Consider the following 16,568-nt stretch of genomic DNA (forward strand, 5'->3'; position numbering starts at 1 on the left):
GGCCCTGGGCCTCTGCTCTTGGTCCCTGTTGGGAGCCGGTGTCCTAAAGGCAGTGCAGGGGGAATGCTCAGCTCCAGGGACCCACACTGTCATCTGGAGAAGCTTTCTTGAGAAACTCCAGAAAACAGAGGCACAGGGATGCGGACTGAAAAAACTATAGGCTGGGACGGGGCCAAACAAGCTTCTGTGTGGTGGGCCCAGGGGCAATACCCAGTATGGACCAGGTCACTGAACCTCCAGCCTCCAAGAAGATCGGGGCTGTTGTCATCCCTGTTTTACACATGGGAAAACTGAGTCACAAAAAGGGCAGATGACTTGCTCAGCATCCCACAGCTAGTAAGTGCTGAGGCAGGATCTGAGTGCAGCCTGGACTCCAGCCGCTACCGAGTCAGTGGGGCCAGGTGGTTGGAGCCCAAGGCTGAGGGGGCTGCCTCCAGCATCCTCCCCAGGGGAGGCAGCAGCCATGGCACTGTGGGGCCCTTCCCAGCCCCTGCTTCGCCACGAGGTGGGGAGAATCCTTTCCCTCAGAGAACAGGGTGGTGGGACTTGTGGCCACTGCCTTCTCTGCTATCAACAGGAGGCCAGGTGGGGCCTGGGGACCCAATTCTAGGGCTGGAAGAGCCTTGAGATCCCCAGGCCCTTGAATTTTGCATGTAAAGATACTGGACAGCTTGGACCCATGAAAATGGGAAAAGAAGAAAGTTAATCCTACACCAAAGTTGGTTGAATTTATATAAGAAGATAAGGAAAAGCCCTCATGTGAAGGGTAAAAACAGCTACACACTGAGACCATGCTCCCCTCTTGTCCTGGACCAGAGGCTGCTAAGCTGGTGCTCTTGGCCCACCAGGCCTGGAATGCACTGTGGCCACTCCTTCCCTGGCCATCTCGCAGGGTTGAGCAGGGAACTGTAACTCCTGCAACTCCTGGGACTCACCACGAAGGGAATGCCAGATGGTCAACAAGTGACCATCGAAGTTCTCAATTACAAAGAACATAATTGCATCTTCACCAGGGATTCAGAAGGCCCTTTGGTAATCCTGAAGCCCCCAGAACATTAAACATCCACTTGGTTTCTAGGGTTGCCATGTGTAAAGGCTGCCACATAAACAGGGCACAGGCCAGCTCTGAGTTGGATGGAGAAAGAACGGTGTATGACTCGACCCTGTGAGCCTAGGCCCCTCCCAGGCCAACAGGTCACAGGTAGAGCCTCCTCTTACCTCAAACTGTGGCCAGTTCATGGACATGCCTGGCCCGTGGTTGGCTCTGAACCACCTCAGGTCCTCCACCGCGTCGGCAACTTTGATGCTCTGCTCCAGGTCTCGGTAAATGTTTTTGTAGCTAAATCAGAGACAGAAGCATGACTCTTTTCGAAGGACGGGAAGGCCAGCCCTCAGCCTCGCCCAGGGCCTGCCTAGAGCTGGCGCCATGGTCTGCAGCCGCACGAGAGTCGACTTCACAGGGCAGATCAGACCCTTGCCCTGGCTCAGCTGGACGGTCATCTGGCCGTGATGCACACAGAATCGGACAAACAACAACCATGGCGTGGAAGCCATAGCTTCAGCTTCTGACAAATCAAACCAGGTGGCAACAACCTGGCTTTGCTCTGTGTCAGATAATACAAAAGGTGCTGGCATCTGGGCCACATGGGCCACCAATCTGTGTGGTCCCATTTAACCAGGTCCAGAATTCAGTGTCAGAAAGCTCCCCCTCATCCCTTCAAAAAAGCAGGAAGGTTTACACTCAGCTGTGCAAAAACAGTAAACGAAGATTGGCCAGTGCTGTGGTGGCTGCACACCCCACGAGCCACCTGGGGGGACTCCTGCTTCTGCTTGACCGCTCAGAGCAGCTCGCCTCCCTAGGAAGCTGACCATGTCAGATAGGAGTATGACCACTGCGGGTCCTGGTGTTTTCACTTCTAGGCTGTATGGCTAGCAAGTCAGTTACCCTCTCTGGGCCTGGCCTCAGTGTCTTCCTCCGCTGAGTGTGCATAATACCACCTGTCATGGGGTAAACTGTGTCTTCCAAAAAAGATAATGTTGGAGTCCTAGGCCCCGGTACCACGGAATGGGACCTTATTGGGAAATAGGATCTTTACAGAGGTAATCTGTAAATTAAAAAACTACCTTTTTATAAAAAGGGGGAAATTTGGGTACAGAGACAGAGGGAAGACAATGTGAAGACACAGAAGACGGCCATGTGACTGGAGTGATGTGTCTTGTCTACAAGTCAAGGAAGGCCAAGGATTGACCCCAAACACCAAAAGCTGGAAGAGGCAAGGAAGAGTCCTCCCCTACAGCAGAGCCATCAGAGGGAGTGAGGCCCCGCTGACACCTTGATTGCAGAAGCGCAAGAGAAGAAATTTCTGTTGTTGTAGGCTGCCCAGGTTTGGGTATTTCATTATGGCAGCCCTAGAACACTACTACACCATCTCCTCCCCAGGGTGGCTTGGAGGACTAAGGGAAGCAAGGCACATCAACCGACGACAAGCCCTCACACGATGGGAGTTACTCCACCCGCAGAAGAGCCTGGCAGCCCCAGCCCTGCCCCAGCCAGCGGTGCAGCCTTGGGCAAGTCCCTTAACCACGCCAGCCTGCTCCCTCATCAGCAAGATGGGGAATAATGCCCCTCCTTCACAGACACTCATAAGGATCCATTAGTTGTTGGCAGAGGAGCTGAATAACTGTTGCTTTTGATGTTTTTCCTATTAGAAGGAGACAAAAGGAATGTAATTTCCTATTCACGACAAGCTTTAACTTGTGAATCATTTCTAAATGGCTCTGCTATGTGGATGACAGAAATCTAGGTCCAGGGTTAGCACAGGCCTCTGCCCTGACGAAGGTGTCATGGGACCAAAGACAAGGAAAGTATGGAAGGAATATCACAGCCTCCACGTCTCCTTTCAGAACCGAGTCTCTGAGGGTCTGTGCTGCCTGAGGCCCAGAACCACTGGAAGTCAAGGAACAAGCTGGCAGTCAGCTGCTCTGGATTGAAAAGACCTCGTAAAGGTCCTCAAAGAAAGGCCATCCCGGGGGCAGGGTGTGCCAGCCCCGGAACTGCTCGACTTGCTCCCGGGTTGATTTCAAACGTGCAACTGTGGTGGGTCCAAGCCGCGGCCCTCCCTTCCTGCCCAGATGCAGAGGACTGCACCCAGAGCTGGCAGAGAGTGGCAGGCGGCCATCCGACTCAGGCCAGGGAGCAGTTGTCCCAGGCAGCAGGACACTGCATGGCCACAGGCAGGCTTGGCCAAAGGGCCCTCCCTGGACAGGGGAACTTAAGACCTTCTGACAAGCACTGCCACCCCAAGGCTGGAGAGCAGCAACCGATCTTTATTCCAAAGCAACTTTCCACTGACTTCCCTGGGATGTGCTTTTCAGCCAAGGGACGCTTACCTGGCCACGTTCGACAGGTCTAGGTGCTTCTGAACCTCCAGCAGAACTTCCCGGAAGAAGCGCAGGCGCTTCTCCTCAAACTGCTGGCACTGCTCAAACACCTGCTCCATGCCCTCCATGTACTGCGGTGTGCCCTGGCCCAGCTCCTTCAGGGATTTCTCGTACTTCTCTTTGGTCTACGAGAAAGTCCAGGCACACGAGTTGAAGACTAACTTCCACTCAGCCCACTTGCCTCTGACCGAGAGCGAGCGAGCCCAGCTCTGCACCTCCCTGTCCATCACCCGGCCCTTGTCCCCCTCCACCACTTCTGAATCCATCAGCATCTAGACTACTCCTCAGGCGACCCCACATCCAAGAAGCACCCGATCTATTTCCTTTGCCCCGCAAGCTCCTGCCCAGAGGACTCACGCCCCACCTCTGCTCCTGAGGGGCACCCACCCAATCTGGCTGTGAAACAGCCCTCTGCACTCCACACGCCAGGCCCCCCAGGCTCATCTTGGATGCTCTCCCCACCACCAATGTCGCCCTTGGGGAAAGCTGCTCCGTCCCCCAGCCGCCCCAGATTCCAAAACCCAAAGAGAACAAGCTCCAGAGTCTGACAGAGTTCCAAGTTCAAGTCCCAGCCCCTCCACTTCTGAAATGCAAATCACACTCCTGGCATCTGCCAGGGCTCTCAGCTGGAGTAAGACCCAAACAGGTAGCCACTGGGGAAGAGGCGGTCACTTGGAGCCCAGTGTGCGTGGCCTCGAGCTCCACGTCACTCGCCCGTGTCCTCTCTCCCACGGGGAAGGGCTGAGCCTCAGATCTTGCCCACAGCAGCAGTGGCTCGACAGTTACCTTAGAGGCAAGATCACAGGGCTCCGAGCGCCAGACAAACCCGTGGCCAAAGCCTGTGCCGCTCGTTTTCTGGGAACCTCGCTTTCCTTCTCAGAAAACGAAGTACTTCTACGTCACAGTATCCTGATACTCAAATGAGGTGACAGACAAGGACACCAAGCGGCACCAAGGCATTCAAAAGAGTCCTAGTCCCCTTTCCTCCAGCCCAAGACATCCCCAACACAGCTGTTCCTCCCCAGACTGTCCTCAAGAAGGGGTTTTACCAGGAAGAAAATATGAATATAGGTATGACCTATTCTCAAGGGTGTCTAGGGACAGCGTGTCATGTCTTTAGCCTAAGAGCCATGGCTAAAGTTAGCACGTTTACCTCGCAGGGATGTGCCCGGGGTCAGTAAACCCATGCAGTCTTCCCTGCGCCCCACATGGTTTTTTTTGTTTTTTTTAAAAAATATTTATTTATTTATTTGGCCGCACCGGGTCTTAATTGTGGCCCATGGGATCTTAGTTGCGGCATGCGGGATCTTTTTTTAATTGTGGTATGTGGGATCTTTTTAGTTGTGGCCTGTGGGATCTAGTTCGCTGACCACGGATTAAACCCGGGCCCCCTGTATTGGGAGCGCAGACTCTTAGCCACTGGACCACCAGGGAAGTCCCCCCACCCCGACATGGTTTTGATAGTTGGTGGGACCATCAAAGTGATGGTAGCCTCCTAAGGTAAAGTTAGGGATGGCAGGGCTGGGGCCGCTCATTTATCACAAGCCTTTTCCACTATCAAGACCCTGAAAAATGGGGGTTGATCACGGATGGATGGGCTGGCCACCTAGGAACTTTGCTTTTCTGTTCCTGACGACAGCGTGGGGCCTTCTGAGGAAGGAATGAACCCCCCCTGAGCTTTTGCAGGACCCCGTGCTTTTAAGATCAAGTCCTGGCCTCAGGGCCCGGCCCCTGCCACCTCTAGAGCAGCTTCTCTGCCCCCATTTGGGATCCAAGTCTACTCGCCACCTCCCCTGCTCCTCTCCCAGACGACTTTCTCTGACTCATGCCCTGGAAGACTCCCCTTTATGCTCCAAAGAGACCCTCTTCTTGAAGCCTTCCCCAACCTCCAGAGAGCAGGCCTGCCCACCCCCGGAGTCCCCACCTCTGCCCCTCACCCCTCGCCTGCTATCTTTGGTTCCTTGTTCTCTTCTAAGCCTCCTGCCTTGGCTGGGCTTGGGTCCTCTATGACCCCAGAAAGAGGTCATCCCTGCCAGAGTCTGGGCCTCCCCAGCAGGAGCACGGCTCCACAGCTGCTCTGGTCATGCATCATCATCCACTGCCCACGCCTATACGTGCGAGGCGCCTCGCAGCAGCTTGAGCTCAGAGGCCAGAGGCAAGCAGCTGTGGGTTCAAACACCAGTGGTGCCATCAGAGTGACACAGAGCAACCCCTTCTTGGGATCCTCCACCATTCGGTAACCTCCCTGGACCCCTGGTGGCGGGGTGGGGGTGGGCTTCACCCGGCCTGTGCTCACGAGCAGCCCCGTCCCAGCACAGGCCAGGTAGAGAGCACGGTCATTGGTTATCGTCATTCGGGGAACTGCTAGCACAGAGAAAGTTCCCAATAAATATTCACGGAGTGAAATGAGAGGCAACCCTCACCCTCACGTGGACTGTGACACTTAGCACAGAACGTGAGAGGTTCCTTTCTGATGGATGCTGCAAGATGCAGTCACTGCCTGGCCAATAAGAAACACAGAAGGACGTGTGCAGCCAGTTAGTGCTGGTTTTTAGAAACTGCTAAGAAGGGCAGCGGGAGTGAGTTGCCCTCCTCTCCAGGCCAGCTCTCAGCCTACGCGGACCATCGTGCCCCGAGGTCACTGGCCAGACCACAGAGGCAGGGAGGGAACCCTCTACAAAGTGCCCTGGTCATCCTGACACGTGCCTTACGTCTGACCTCAGGCCCTGGGTTTGTTCTGCCAGTGTATCAGTTTGGTGGAGTCTGTTCTGGGTGGCTGTAAAACATGAAAGGCATGCATCACTCTCTCTTTCACACACACACATCTGGGTATGGAGATGCCTCATCTCTCCTCTAGGCACTTTCCTGGGCACCCAATTCCTTGTGTACCTGATGAAGGCAGCCCCTAGAGTCCCCCCAGCCTGTGTTCCTTGAGTCCAGGTGCCCCCCACACTCAGCAGGCGGTCCCAGGTTCCTCACCTGATCCCACGGAGGAGGCCCCCAGGCTGCTCCACAACCCCAGATTCCTGGCTCAGGCCCAGTCTTAGAGACAGGCGTGGAGGGATTCTCCCCGAGGGATTCTGACACTCGCTCTGAGCAATGAACCCCCGTCTCCCACCCTCCTTGCCATGCGAGGACAGAGCACTGGAGAGGGCACGGGCTCTCCCACGCTCACATCACTGGGTGGCACCTGACTGAACCTCTCCGAGGTTCCTCCGTTTCCTACGTCACAAAACAGAGATGACACCACCTAATTCCCTGGGGCTCAGTGATGCTCATCTGAGGCCTGAAAAGGTGGGCAGGTAGTAACACATCAGCTTGGGACTCCTGTTTCCCCTTTCGGGGTCACGACCTATTCCTGAAGCACACCTCCCCTCTAACATCACCTCTTTCTCCAAATCCAGGCTGGGACTCTCTTCCGTGAACACTGCAGCAGGGCAGGCCCTTGACAGGGGCAGTCTCCGGCCGCCCAGCCCTTAGAACAGAGCAAAGGAGGAGGGTGGGGCTGGGGGCCAAGCTGGGAGCCGAGGACACAGGCCCAGAGCCTTGCTCACGTCAACCCTCCCCTCCCAGGCTCTCGAACCTTCTCCCGGTGGCTCCCTGCCGCAACATCCCAAGCGCCTTACTTTTCCTGCGTTACAAGGCCGTCTGGTCCTCATAACCCTCTGAACCAGTGCACCCATCAGCTCCCCGCTGCTGACATCCACAACTCGTGTCCTGCACAAGCTCTTCCCTCCCACTGCCCCACTGCCCTGTCCCCCACGCACAGGAGTCACCCGTTGCCCCTGCCTGCCCAGAACTCGGGTCTGCCCTGGTCCTGAGGTGGGCACTAATGGCTCTGGTAAGGTAAGGCGTGACCTCGAGGGCAGGAATGTGTTTCATTGAGGCAGCCGTCTGTCCGAGCATCCGACCAAGCAGCGACAAAGGTACACTGCATGCCAGATGTGTGAACGGGTGAGGCGTGTGCTCTCAATATGTAAAGAAAAGTGCACAATTTACCTTAAGAACATCTTGCTTGCATTTTTCTACTTTGTCTTGCAATTTCTTAAGCTGTTCAGGGTTGAGGGACGGGTCCGCTTTGCTGTTGGTCTCTCGTGATACTGCCAGCTTCTCCTCTTTGCACGCCGCGTGGTAGGCTTTCTTTGCTGCTTCCACCTACAGGGAGAATGAGTTCCTGAACACCACGTTTAAAGTTCAAAATCCTCGCTAGAGGTTACACAGACTGTGGGAAGTGCTTGTGCTCTCAAGAGGAGAGGAAAGAGCAGGTACAAAGCTGTATATTCAGTATTAATTACAACAAGTAAAACAGAGGAGTTCATTCAGCAACTATTGATGGAGCGCCTGCTTTGCTGTCAGGAAACATGTAGGCAATAGGGGTACAGTGCCAGTCAAAGAGCCTGGGCTCTCATGGAGCTTACCGTCTAGCTGGGAGAGGCAACCCCAAGAAACAGTTCAAGTACAGAGTAAATTAGAAGGTGGCAAGTGCCAAGGAGGAGAATAAAGCAGGGAGGAGAGGCAGGTGCACTGGGTGGGTCTGGGCTGGCAGAGTGGTACATGGAACGGTTAGAGAAAACCACGCACATGACATGGAGCAAGAATGTGATGGAGGTGTGGATCTGAGGCAAGAGCCAGCAGGCAGCTGGAAACCCAACGCAAGAGGAGTGTAATGCTGGGAGGCAGGGTTATGGGCACACTCCACACGCACACACGTATATATAGAGATATGGATGTGTGTGTATATATGTAATTTAATAGACACTTCTTACTTGAGCCAAAGTCACAGATTTCATTCTAGAGAAGAAAGATGAGTTTGTAACCACTGCCTCATGAGGGAGATAGTGTCATTACAAATGGGACCAGAGACAAGAAGGAAGAGAAAGGAGACGTGACAAAAGCCAAGGCACAGAGCAGAGAAGGGAAGTCCGTTGCTACAACCTGAAGACGGAGGTCTGTTCCGGGTGATTCTGAGAAGGAGGAAGGCAGTGCAGCTCCTGAGAAAAGCCAGTGGCAGGAGTAGGGTTGGAGGGAAGTGGCATGTCCACCCTGAGCCTGGGCAGACCAGGCTGCAGGTCCTCGCGTGCTGAAGGCTGGGGGGTAGGTATGACAGCCTCCAGCAAGCCAAGGCTGGGTGAGACTCAATGGTTTCCATTTGCTACTTTTACAAAAATGAATATCAGTATCATTGCAAATTTGAGAGAAAAACCCATACAAGAGAAAGAACAATTTAAAATTATCCTTTTTACTAGTCCAAATGGACTTTTAAGTCTCTGTAATAGACAATTTCCCAGGGCTGTGGGAGGCACTGTTAGTGGTTAAGAGCTAGGGTTTTCCATCTAGGATATTACTTACTAGCTCCTGAGTGCTACCAACAGGTCTTCTGAAACTGTGCTATTCAAAATGTAGTCCTTAGACCAGTGGGCGTGGCATCACTTGGGAGATCATTAGAACTGAGCATTAATAGGCCCCACTTTTTTTTTTTGATGGTGCCACGTGGCATGCGGGATCTTAGTTCCCCGACCAGGGATCGAACCCAGGTCCTCATCAATGTAAGCACGGAGTCCTAACCACTAGACCACCAGGAAAGTCCCATAGGCCCCACTTCGGACCTACTGAATCATTATATCTGGAGGTGGGGCCTGGGAATCTGGGTTTTAGCAAGCTTGCTTAAATTTAAGAAGCACTGTTCTACAATAGTTTAACCTCAGATAACCTTTGGCAACTGTGGATTTAATTTTTCTTTAACTTTTGTTTTTTGAAGTATAGTTGATTTACAATGTTGTTCCAATCTCTGTTGTACAGCAAAGTGACTCAGTTTTACACAGATACACGTTATTTTTTTAATATTCTTTTCCATTATGGTTTACCCCAGGAGATTGGATATAGTTCCCTCTGCTATACAGTAGGACCTTGGTGTTTATCCATTCTAAATGTAATAGTTTGCATCGATTTAATATTCTTGATAGACCAGAAGGTTCATGACATGGAGTTATTGGGGGAAAAAAAAAGGAGACAGAGAGTTTGGGTTTTGAGCTCTACGCCCTGTGTGTGGTTCTCATCCTGTTTCCAAGACTGGGAAATGGGTTGATACGGATTATGTAAAGGAGGCACATAAAGCACTCAGAGTCTTGAACATGGGTAAACGTTAGGCACCACAGGCTTCGGGCCTGAGCGCGGGCCTTTGGCTACCAGCTGCAGCATTCTGTGCCTAAAGCTGAGGCAGGAACCCCTGGGAGTGCAGGAGGGGGCGCTGCAGGTGGGAGGCCTGGCCAGCGAGAAGCAGGCTGTGGGGGCCAGGCAGGGGCCTGCAGGAGAGATGCACCTCTTTCAGCTTCTTGGCCCAGGGCTTCTGTGCCTTCCGAAAGCCATCTTCGGCTTCTTTGGTCTCCTTAAAACCTCCCATCATTTGCTTGTGAAAGGCCTCCTTCTGCCAGTTCTTGATCTTCTCGAAGTCCTCATTCATCAGCGAGGCCTTCACCTCCAGGTGCAGCTCGCTCACCTTCTCTGCCTCGGACATGACGGCCACCCAGGCCTTCTCCACCGTCCCGTACTGAGGCCCTGGCACAGGAGAGAAGCTGGTGGGTTACTCGGCACTGTGGGGCCCAGACAGGCCCTGGGGGAGGGGATTTCCTCTGTTAACCTCCCTCAGCTGTTGGGATGGGGTTTTAGGCCGGCAGGCTGGCTGCCCGGCTGAGAGGTTTCCTTTTGGTTGTTTCAGATATTTTTCTCTCAGTGTTGTTCCTTTTTCAGTTCCTGGGATGAAGAAAAGAATAAGGAACTGAAGCTGGATCTGTTATTTTGTTAGGGAAACTGGGGGATTACACACATTTCCTTTCTGTAAAGTCACTGAGCTCTTGAAAAACTCAAGTTTCCTCATCTTGGAAGTTTTGATTTGCTTAAGGTTGGCTAGAGAAGGAGGGCCTTCTGGAATGAGCTGACCTCTCTGCCAGGCCACTCGGAGCCCACCCGCACTGGCTCCTGCTGGCCCCTGGCTCCCCCTCCACTGGACCACACGTTCTCCCAAGGCCCATTCATTCCATGCAGAGCAGGACCCTGGGAACTGCTTGTTGAATGAAGGACTGTCTCCTCAGCAGAATGGAAGCCCTGTCCTGGGGGAGGAGAGGAGGAGACAGGAATGTACTCTGGCCCAGACAGAATTCTCTAGATAGCACTGTGGGGGTGCCTGGGTCACCCCACTCACTGTTCTCAGGAAGAAAACTCCTAATGTGGCCCGTCATTTTGTTGAGTGAGGTGATGGAGGGAGAGATGGGCTATGACAGAAGCTGAGGACGGAAATGGGAAGACCCAGCACCTGCCCTCAAGGCGCTCCCGGGGGGTCAATGACTGTTGGAGCTGGGTAATGACACAGAGACGTGTGGTGTGTGGGTGAGTGTGTGCGGGTGGGTGAGTGTGTGTGTGCGTGCGTGTGCGTGTACGAATAAACATAGAACATTAGCCCCTCTGAACCTCTAATCCCTCATGTCTACAAAACGAGCAGCTCCCTGTCCTGCCTAGGTCTTGTGGCAGGATCCACAAAGTGAGCGGGCAAGAGTGCTTTATGAACCTCAGGTTCTGAATCAACAGAATGGACGGCGCTGACAGCCGGATCCTGAAAGAGGGGATTCAGGCAGGTGGAAATAAAATAACAACAGCTACTGCTTCCTGAAGGAGCTGGCTCATTCCCAGTCACTCCTCACCCAAGCATGGCTACCCCACTCCCTGGCACCCACTCTGTACCATGGCACTGTGCTAAGCTCCACAGAAAACCCGTTTCAGCAACAGGTGAAACACAGGCAGCTGGTCTAGACCCAACTGAAGTCACCTGGGGGTCCCTCGCCCTAGCCTGGTTTCCCGTGGTCGGCTCCCCTGAGGACAGTTAGTCATGGTGGAAGAGTCTGCCCCAAAACATACCCTGAGAAACCCCCGCTAATCCACTTCTGTCCCAGGAAATCCTGTAATCAATCGAGCTCCCCCTCTACTGCTGGGAAGTGCATTCTGAGCACAATCCATATCCACAGCAGCCTTGTCACCAAGCTCTAGAATCTTCTGAGTTTTTGCTAGGGAGGGAGGGGAGGCAAAGCCTGCATCATACGACACCTGTAGTTATTCCTGTTAAAATTCAGTATTAGAAAGCCTGCCAGATGTCACCATCTAGTCTTATCTGACTTACTACTTGGCCAAGCTTACAAATAAACAGCCTGAGTGTCAGAAACCACGGTGCTGAGCAGCAAGGCCTTTGACTGGATAGGAGCCTACTCAAGGCTGGGCCCTGAAGGAGCTGCTCCTTGTTAACTCGGCAAGCGCAGCACGTCCTCTGGACAACAAGCTGCCACGGGAGTCTTGGATGCTGTTCGAGGACAGGAGTCCTGTGTCCCCAGGAAAGGGGAGGAAAGCTCATGCAGGCTATGCTGCTGGTGACGAATCACAGCCCCCCGAAACTGTGAGACAAACTCCTGCCCCTATCTTCCAAGAGAGGAAACTGGCTCAGAAAGGGTTGACAATTTGCCCTGGGCGCCTGGAGCTGAGACGCCCTGGGCGCCTGGGGCTGAGACGCCCCGTGCGGTGGCCCCCCTACCCTTGTCCACAAGCTGCCTCCAGCGCCGGGCCCACTCGGTGAGCTGCTGCGCATACGCCTTCTCGATGCGTGCCCGCTCGTGCAGGCAGTTCATGAGGTCGCTGCACAGGCGGTGGCCATCCTCGATCCGCTTCACGGTCCGCTTGTAGTTCCCGACCTAGGAAACAGAGTCCCGCTGTGAGGCCTGGGGCCGCGGCTGCAGAAACGGCTTCCACGCCAGCCCGGCTCTTGGGTGCTCATGCCCCACTCCTGTTTCAAAGGCACCCTGCATTGCTACATGACCAGCTCCCCGTTTTTATCACTAGCAGAAACAGGCAAAACAGTGATTCGGAGCTTCTCAATGTCCATGCGGCCGGCGTCCATGCTCTGACCCGTGGTTCAGGGAGGGAGACAGGTCAGAGTGGGAAGGGCTCTGATGTAGGGAAGCGAGGGGCTGAGGGCACCCAGAGGGCATCTCACGCAGCTTCCCAGAGTGGGTAATGTCTAACTAGAAAGATGAAAAACAACAAAAACAGAAAAATAATTTTTTAGTAACTCAGATTAAAATGATTTTATAATTAACATTATAGACTCTTGGCTAAAGGCCTTTTGAGCATTACTGGAATAAGCAGGTTTCAGGTGCCTACTGCTGAGATGTCACCACATGCTACCTTATTATTACTTCCCAATTAGAGCAACAAACACTATTTCCCACTTTCTGAGCACATGCCAGGCACCACAGTAGGTGTTTTACACCCCAAAAATTGCCACTGCCCTAATGAGTAGGAATAACTGTCCCCATCTTAAGATGAGGAAACCAAGGCTCAGGGAAGTTACATTGTTTTCTAAGATCCCATAGTCGCAGTCCTAGAGGCTGGGCTGCAGCTGAAAGCAGGTTTTCAAATGGTTCCAGGTAGGAGTCTCGATGGCAAAGCTCACACTCTTATCTGCTTTGACGAGAGCCAAGGTGAGGCTTAATTACTTTATCTCACATATGAGAGGAGAGTTAGCTTATCTAAATTATAAATAATAAAAGAGTAATTGAAAAGAGTAATTGAGAAAATATTAGCGGCTAATTTGGAGTGAAAAATCCAAGTGTTCCATATGTTCCATTCATTGACCTGCTGATTAGAAAGGATACCATGTAGCTGACACTGGAGCACTTGGAGGAAATATGACAGAAAAATGATCGACTGTATTTTCAACCCTTTCCTCCCAACTGTCTTCAAAAACTGTAGTCACCTTTTTGTCAGTTTTTCCGTTTCTAAATGTCTCTGCCTGGCTAATCACTCTCATATTTCATCTCCATTTAGAGTCAATCTGGAAGCTCCTGGAGAACATGGAGGACTAGTTCCCACTTCTACAGAAAAGGGTACAGTCCTCTCTCTGCCACGTAGCCTGTTTAACCCTGACTTATGAACAGTTCAAACTGCCTGAGTCCCTCCCATCTTGTGCTGAGTTAGCCAGGTGAAGAAGAGGCTACAGTGGAGTGGCAGGAAGACCTTGCAAAGAGACAGAACACATGGAGATGGGCATCGGGAGAAAAGCGGACTGTGGTCCCTCCAGGAAGGGCTGTCCCTGAGGCCAGAGCTCTGGACAGGCTGAGATGACCCCACTCCCATGGGAACAGCGAGGATCCCTGGAAGGCAGGTAGTCTGGGTGGGCTTCTCCAGAGGTCTGGTATGATTTCCAGCAGTCTTGCTGAAGTGCACAAACAGCTCTCAGGCCCCACGATCAGTCATCGTTTCCTCCACAGACCCCTCCCTCCCAGGCGTGGCCTGGCTGCTACCCCCAGCAAGGAGAGCAGGTCAGCAGCTCACCAAAACACAGAAGGTGAACCTGAGTTTTCAACTCCATCCTTCAGCAGCCCCTTTTTAGGAAGGAGAAAGCAAGCATTTCACAACCAATTAGAAGTGACATCACATGTTCACTTCCCTTAAAATAGGGCCTTACTGTCATTTTCAAATTTACAGCAGGATGAAAAAAATAACCAACAAAACACAACTCAGTATTGCTGAGCTGGTGGCAAGAAGAGCTAAGATAATCACAGCTCAATACAGACTTGACAGCAGACAGGAAACCACGATGTAGATCTGGTTTTCATCCCACTGTTACCAATAATATTCATACTGGCAATCAATATTAAAATATGTTGGCTCTTCAGAAACCTGCCTGCCTGATTTTCAAAACCCTTGTAAAAAGATTTAGGGAAAAGAAAAGGGTATTTCTTAACAAGGTACACATTGGTACAGCCCATCAACACGGACCATAGATACTGTTCTTATTTATTTATTTGCTTCATTTATTTATTTAACATCTTTATTGGAGTATAATTGCTTTACAATGGTGTGTTAGTTTCTGCTAATTCACAAAGTGAATCAGCTATACATACACATATATGCCCATATCTCCTCCCTCTTGCGTCCCCCACCCTCCCTATCCCACCCCTCTAGGTGGTCACAAAGCACCGACCTGATCTCCCTGTGCTATGCGGCTGCTTCCTACTAGCTATCTATTTTACATTTGGTAGTGTATATATGTCCATGCCCCTCTCTCACTTTGTCCCAGCTTACCCTTCCCCCTCCCCGTGTCCTCAAGTCCATTCTCTATGTCTGCATCTTTATTCCTGCCCTGCCTCTAGGTTCTTCAGAACCACTTTTTTTTTTAGATTCCATATATATATGTGTTAGCATACAGTATTTATTTTTCTCTTTCTGGCTTACTTCACTCTGTATGACGGACTCTAGGTCCATCCACCTCACGACAAACAGATACTGTTCTTATTTATTTATTTATTTACATCTTTATTGGAGTATAATTGCTTTACAATGGTGTGTTAGTTTCTGCTTTATAACAAAGTGAATCAGTTATACATATAGATATGTTCCCATATCTCTTCCCTCTTTCATCTCCCTCCCTCGATACTGTTCATATTTAAATGACAACTCTTGAAATCTGAAAAGCAGCAAGGAATACGAAGGTTGTTCCTGGAAGCACGTGTTTTAGGTTTAAATGCCGGGGCCAAGGGGAAAGGGGAGTGCTCGTGACAACAGGCACTGAGATGCTCCAGCAACATCGGCCTTGCTGTCCTTTGCTCAGTGAAAGGCTACATATGGGCTTGTGACAGACCATCACTTCAGCCCACACGTGGGGACACTCATCAGGTTTCACTGTTTCCATCTCCATAAACCACACAGCAGCAGAGCACTGTGGATTTCCCACTCGATGAGCAGGGCGCTGACGGTCATCCTAACAGCAGCGCCACTGTGTGTTTCTAAAATAAGACACAGTCAACATAAAATAAAAATCACCCTTTACAGGTATAAACTTAGATGAGTTCAGATGAATGTATACTGTGTATAACCATCACCATATCAAGGGACAGAATACTTCTACCTCGCCACAGAGTTCCCTTGCACCCTCTTGCAGTCAATCTTCTCCCACACAGCCCCTGGCAACACTAATCTGATTTTTGTCCCGTTTTCACGATGTCCAGGATAAGTAGAATCACACTGTATGCAGCCTGGCTTTTGTGACAGGCTCCGTCACTTACCACAGTGCTTTCGAGACCGATCCACGTTGTTGCCTGTACCAGTAGTTCACTCCATTTTATTGCTAAGTTGGACACACCACAATTTGTTTACCCTTTCATCCTGTTTAAGGACATTTGGATTGTTTTTGGTTTGGGGCAATTATAAATAAAGAAGATATCAACAATTCCTATAGGTCTTTGTGTGGACATATGTCTTCATTTCTCTTGGGTAAATACCTAGAAGTGGAATTGCTATATGGTAAGTGTATGTCTAACTTTATAAGACAAAGTGGCTGGACCACTTTGTATTCCCATCAGCAGTGTATGAGAGTTTTAATTGCTCTGCATTCTCACTAGCACTTGGTATTATCAGGTTTTTAAAAAAAATTATTTTAGCCATTTAGTATGTAGCAACATCTCATTGTGATTTTAATTGCATTTTCTTAGTGTCTAATGATACTGGGCATCTTTTCTTGTTCCTATTTGCCATCCATGTGTCTTCTTTGGTAGAGTGTGTTCTCTTTTTTAAAATTGAGGTATAATGACTGTTTTGTGAAATGCAAGAAAAATTAATTTCAAATATATGATAAACTGATAATACATTAAAGTCAGGACATACATGGTTAACTATTTCTGCTCTATCAGTTTTGTAATTAAAAAGCTTCTCTCTTGCTTCTCAAAATACTAGCTTGTTTTGAAATGGCCAAATGACAGATAACTTTAGGTAGGAATTGAAAATAAACAAGCTCTCTTCCAATCCTGATTATCAATTGATTTGTTCATAAAATGCCCATTTTAGAAACTAGGTCTGAAGCCATCTATGTTCCTAACTTCCTCTAGATTCAGACTCACCCCCTCAGATACCAAGGTGCTAAAGACAGATGTTCAACATGCAAGTGCCTGGGTGCAAGGGGGGGATACCCCTACTCTCCCCTCAGGAACCCACCTGGCCGAAGGAAGGGTGAGGGGTGGGGCAGGTATACTAGAGGCAACAACCAGACTGAATTTTCAAGGACAAGTGGACGGATTAAAGGTGAGGTGAGG

At 51.0% G+C, this 16,568-nt stretch overlaps 1 protein-coding gene across 3 annotated transcripts in view; it reads right to left on the reverse strand.

Annotated features, from left to right (window-relative positions):
* PACSIN2 (protein kinase C and casein kinase substrate in neurons 2) overlaps positions 1–16,568 on the reverse strand; it is a 140,069-nt gene that overhangs the window by 10,837 nt on the left and 112,664 nt on the right. For all 3 annotated transcript variants that reach the window (XM_082666510.1, XM_082666508.1, XM_082666509.1), the window contains 5 exons: positions 12,014–12,170; positions 9,761–9,996; positions 7,441–7,596; positions 3,391–3,566; positions 1,219–1,339 (listed from right to left, as the gene is read on the reverse strand). In XM_082666510.1, the coding sequence (XP_082522636.1) occupies positions 1,219–1,339; positions 3,391–3,566; positions 7,441–7,596; positions 9,761–9,996; positions 12,014–12,170 (846 nt within the window). The remainder of the gene's footprint in view (positions 1–1,218; positions 1,340–3,390; positions 3,567–7,440; positions 7,597–9,760; positions 9,997–12,013; positions 12,171–16,568) is intronic.

The sequence above is a fragment of the Grampus griseus genome (assembly GCF_964374135.1).
Source record: "Grampus griseus genome assembly, chromosome: 11".
Taxonomy (NCBI): Eukaryota; Metazoa; Chordata; class Mammalia; order Artiodactyla; family Delphinidae; genus Grampus; species Grampus griseus.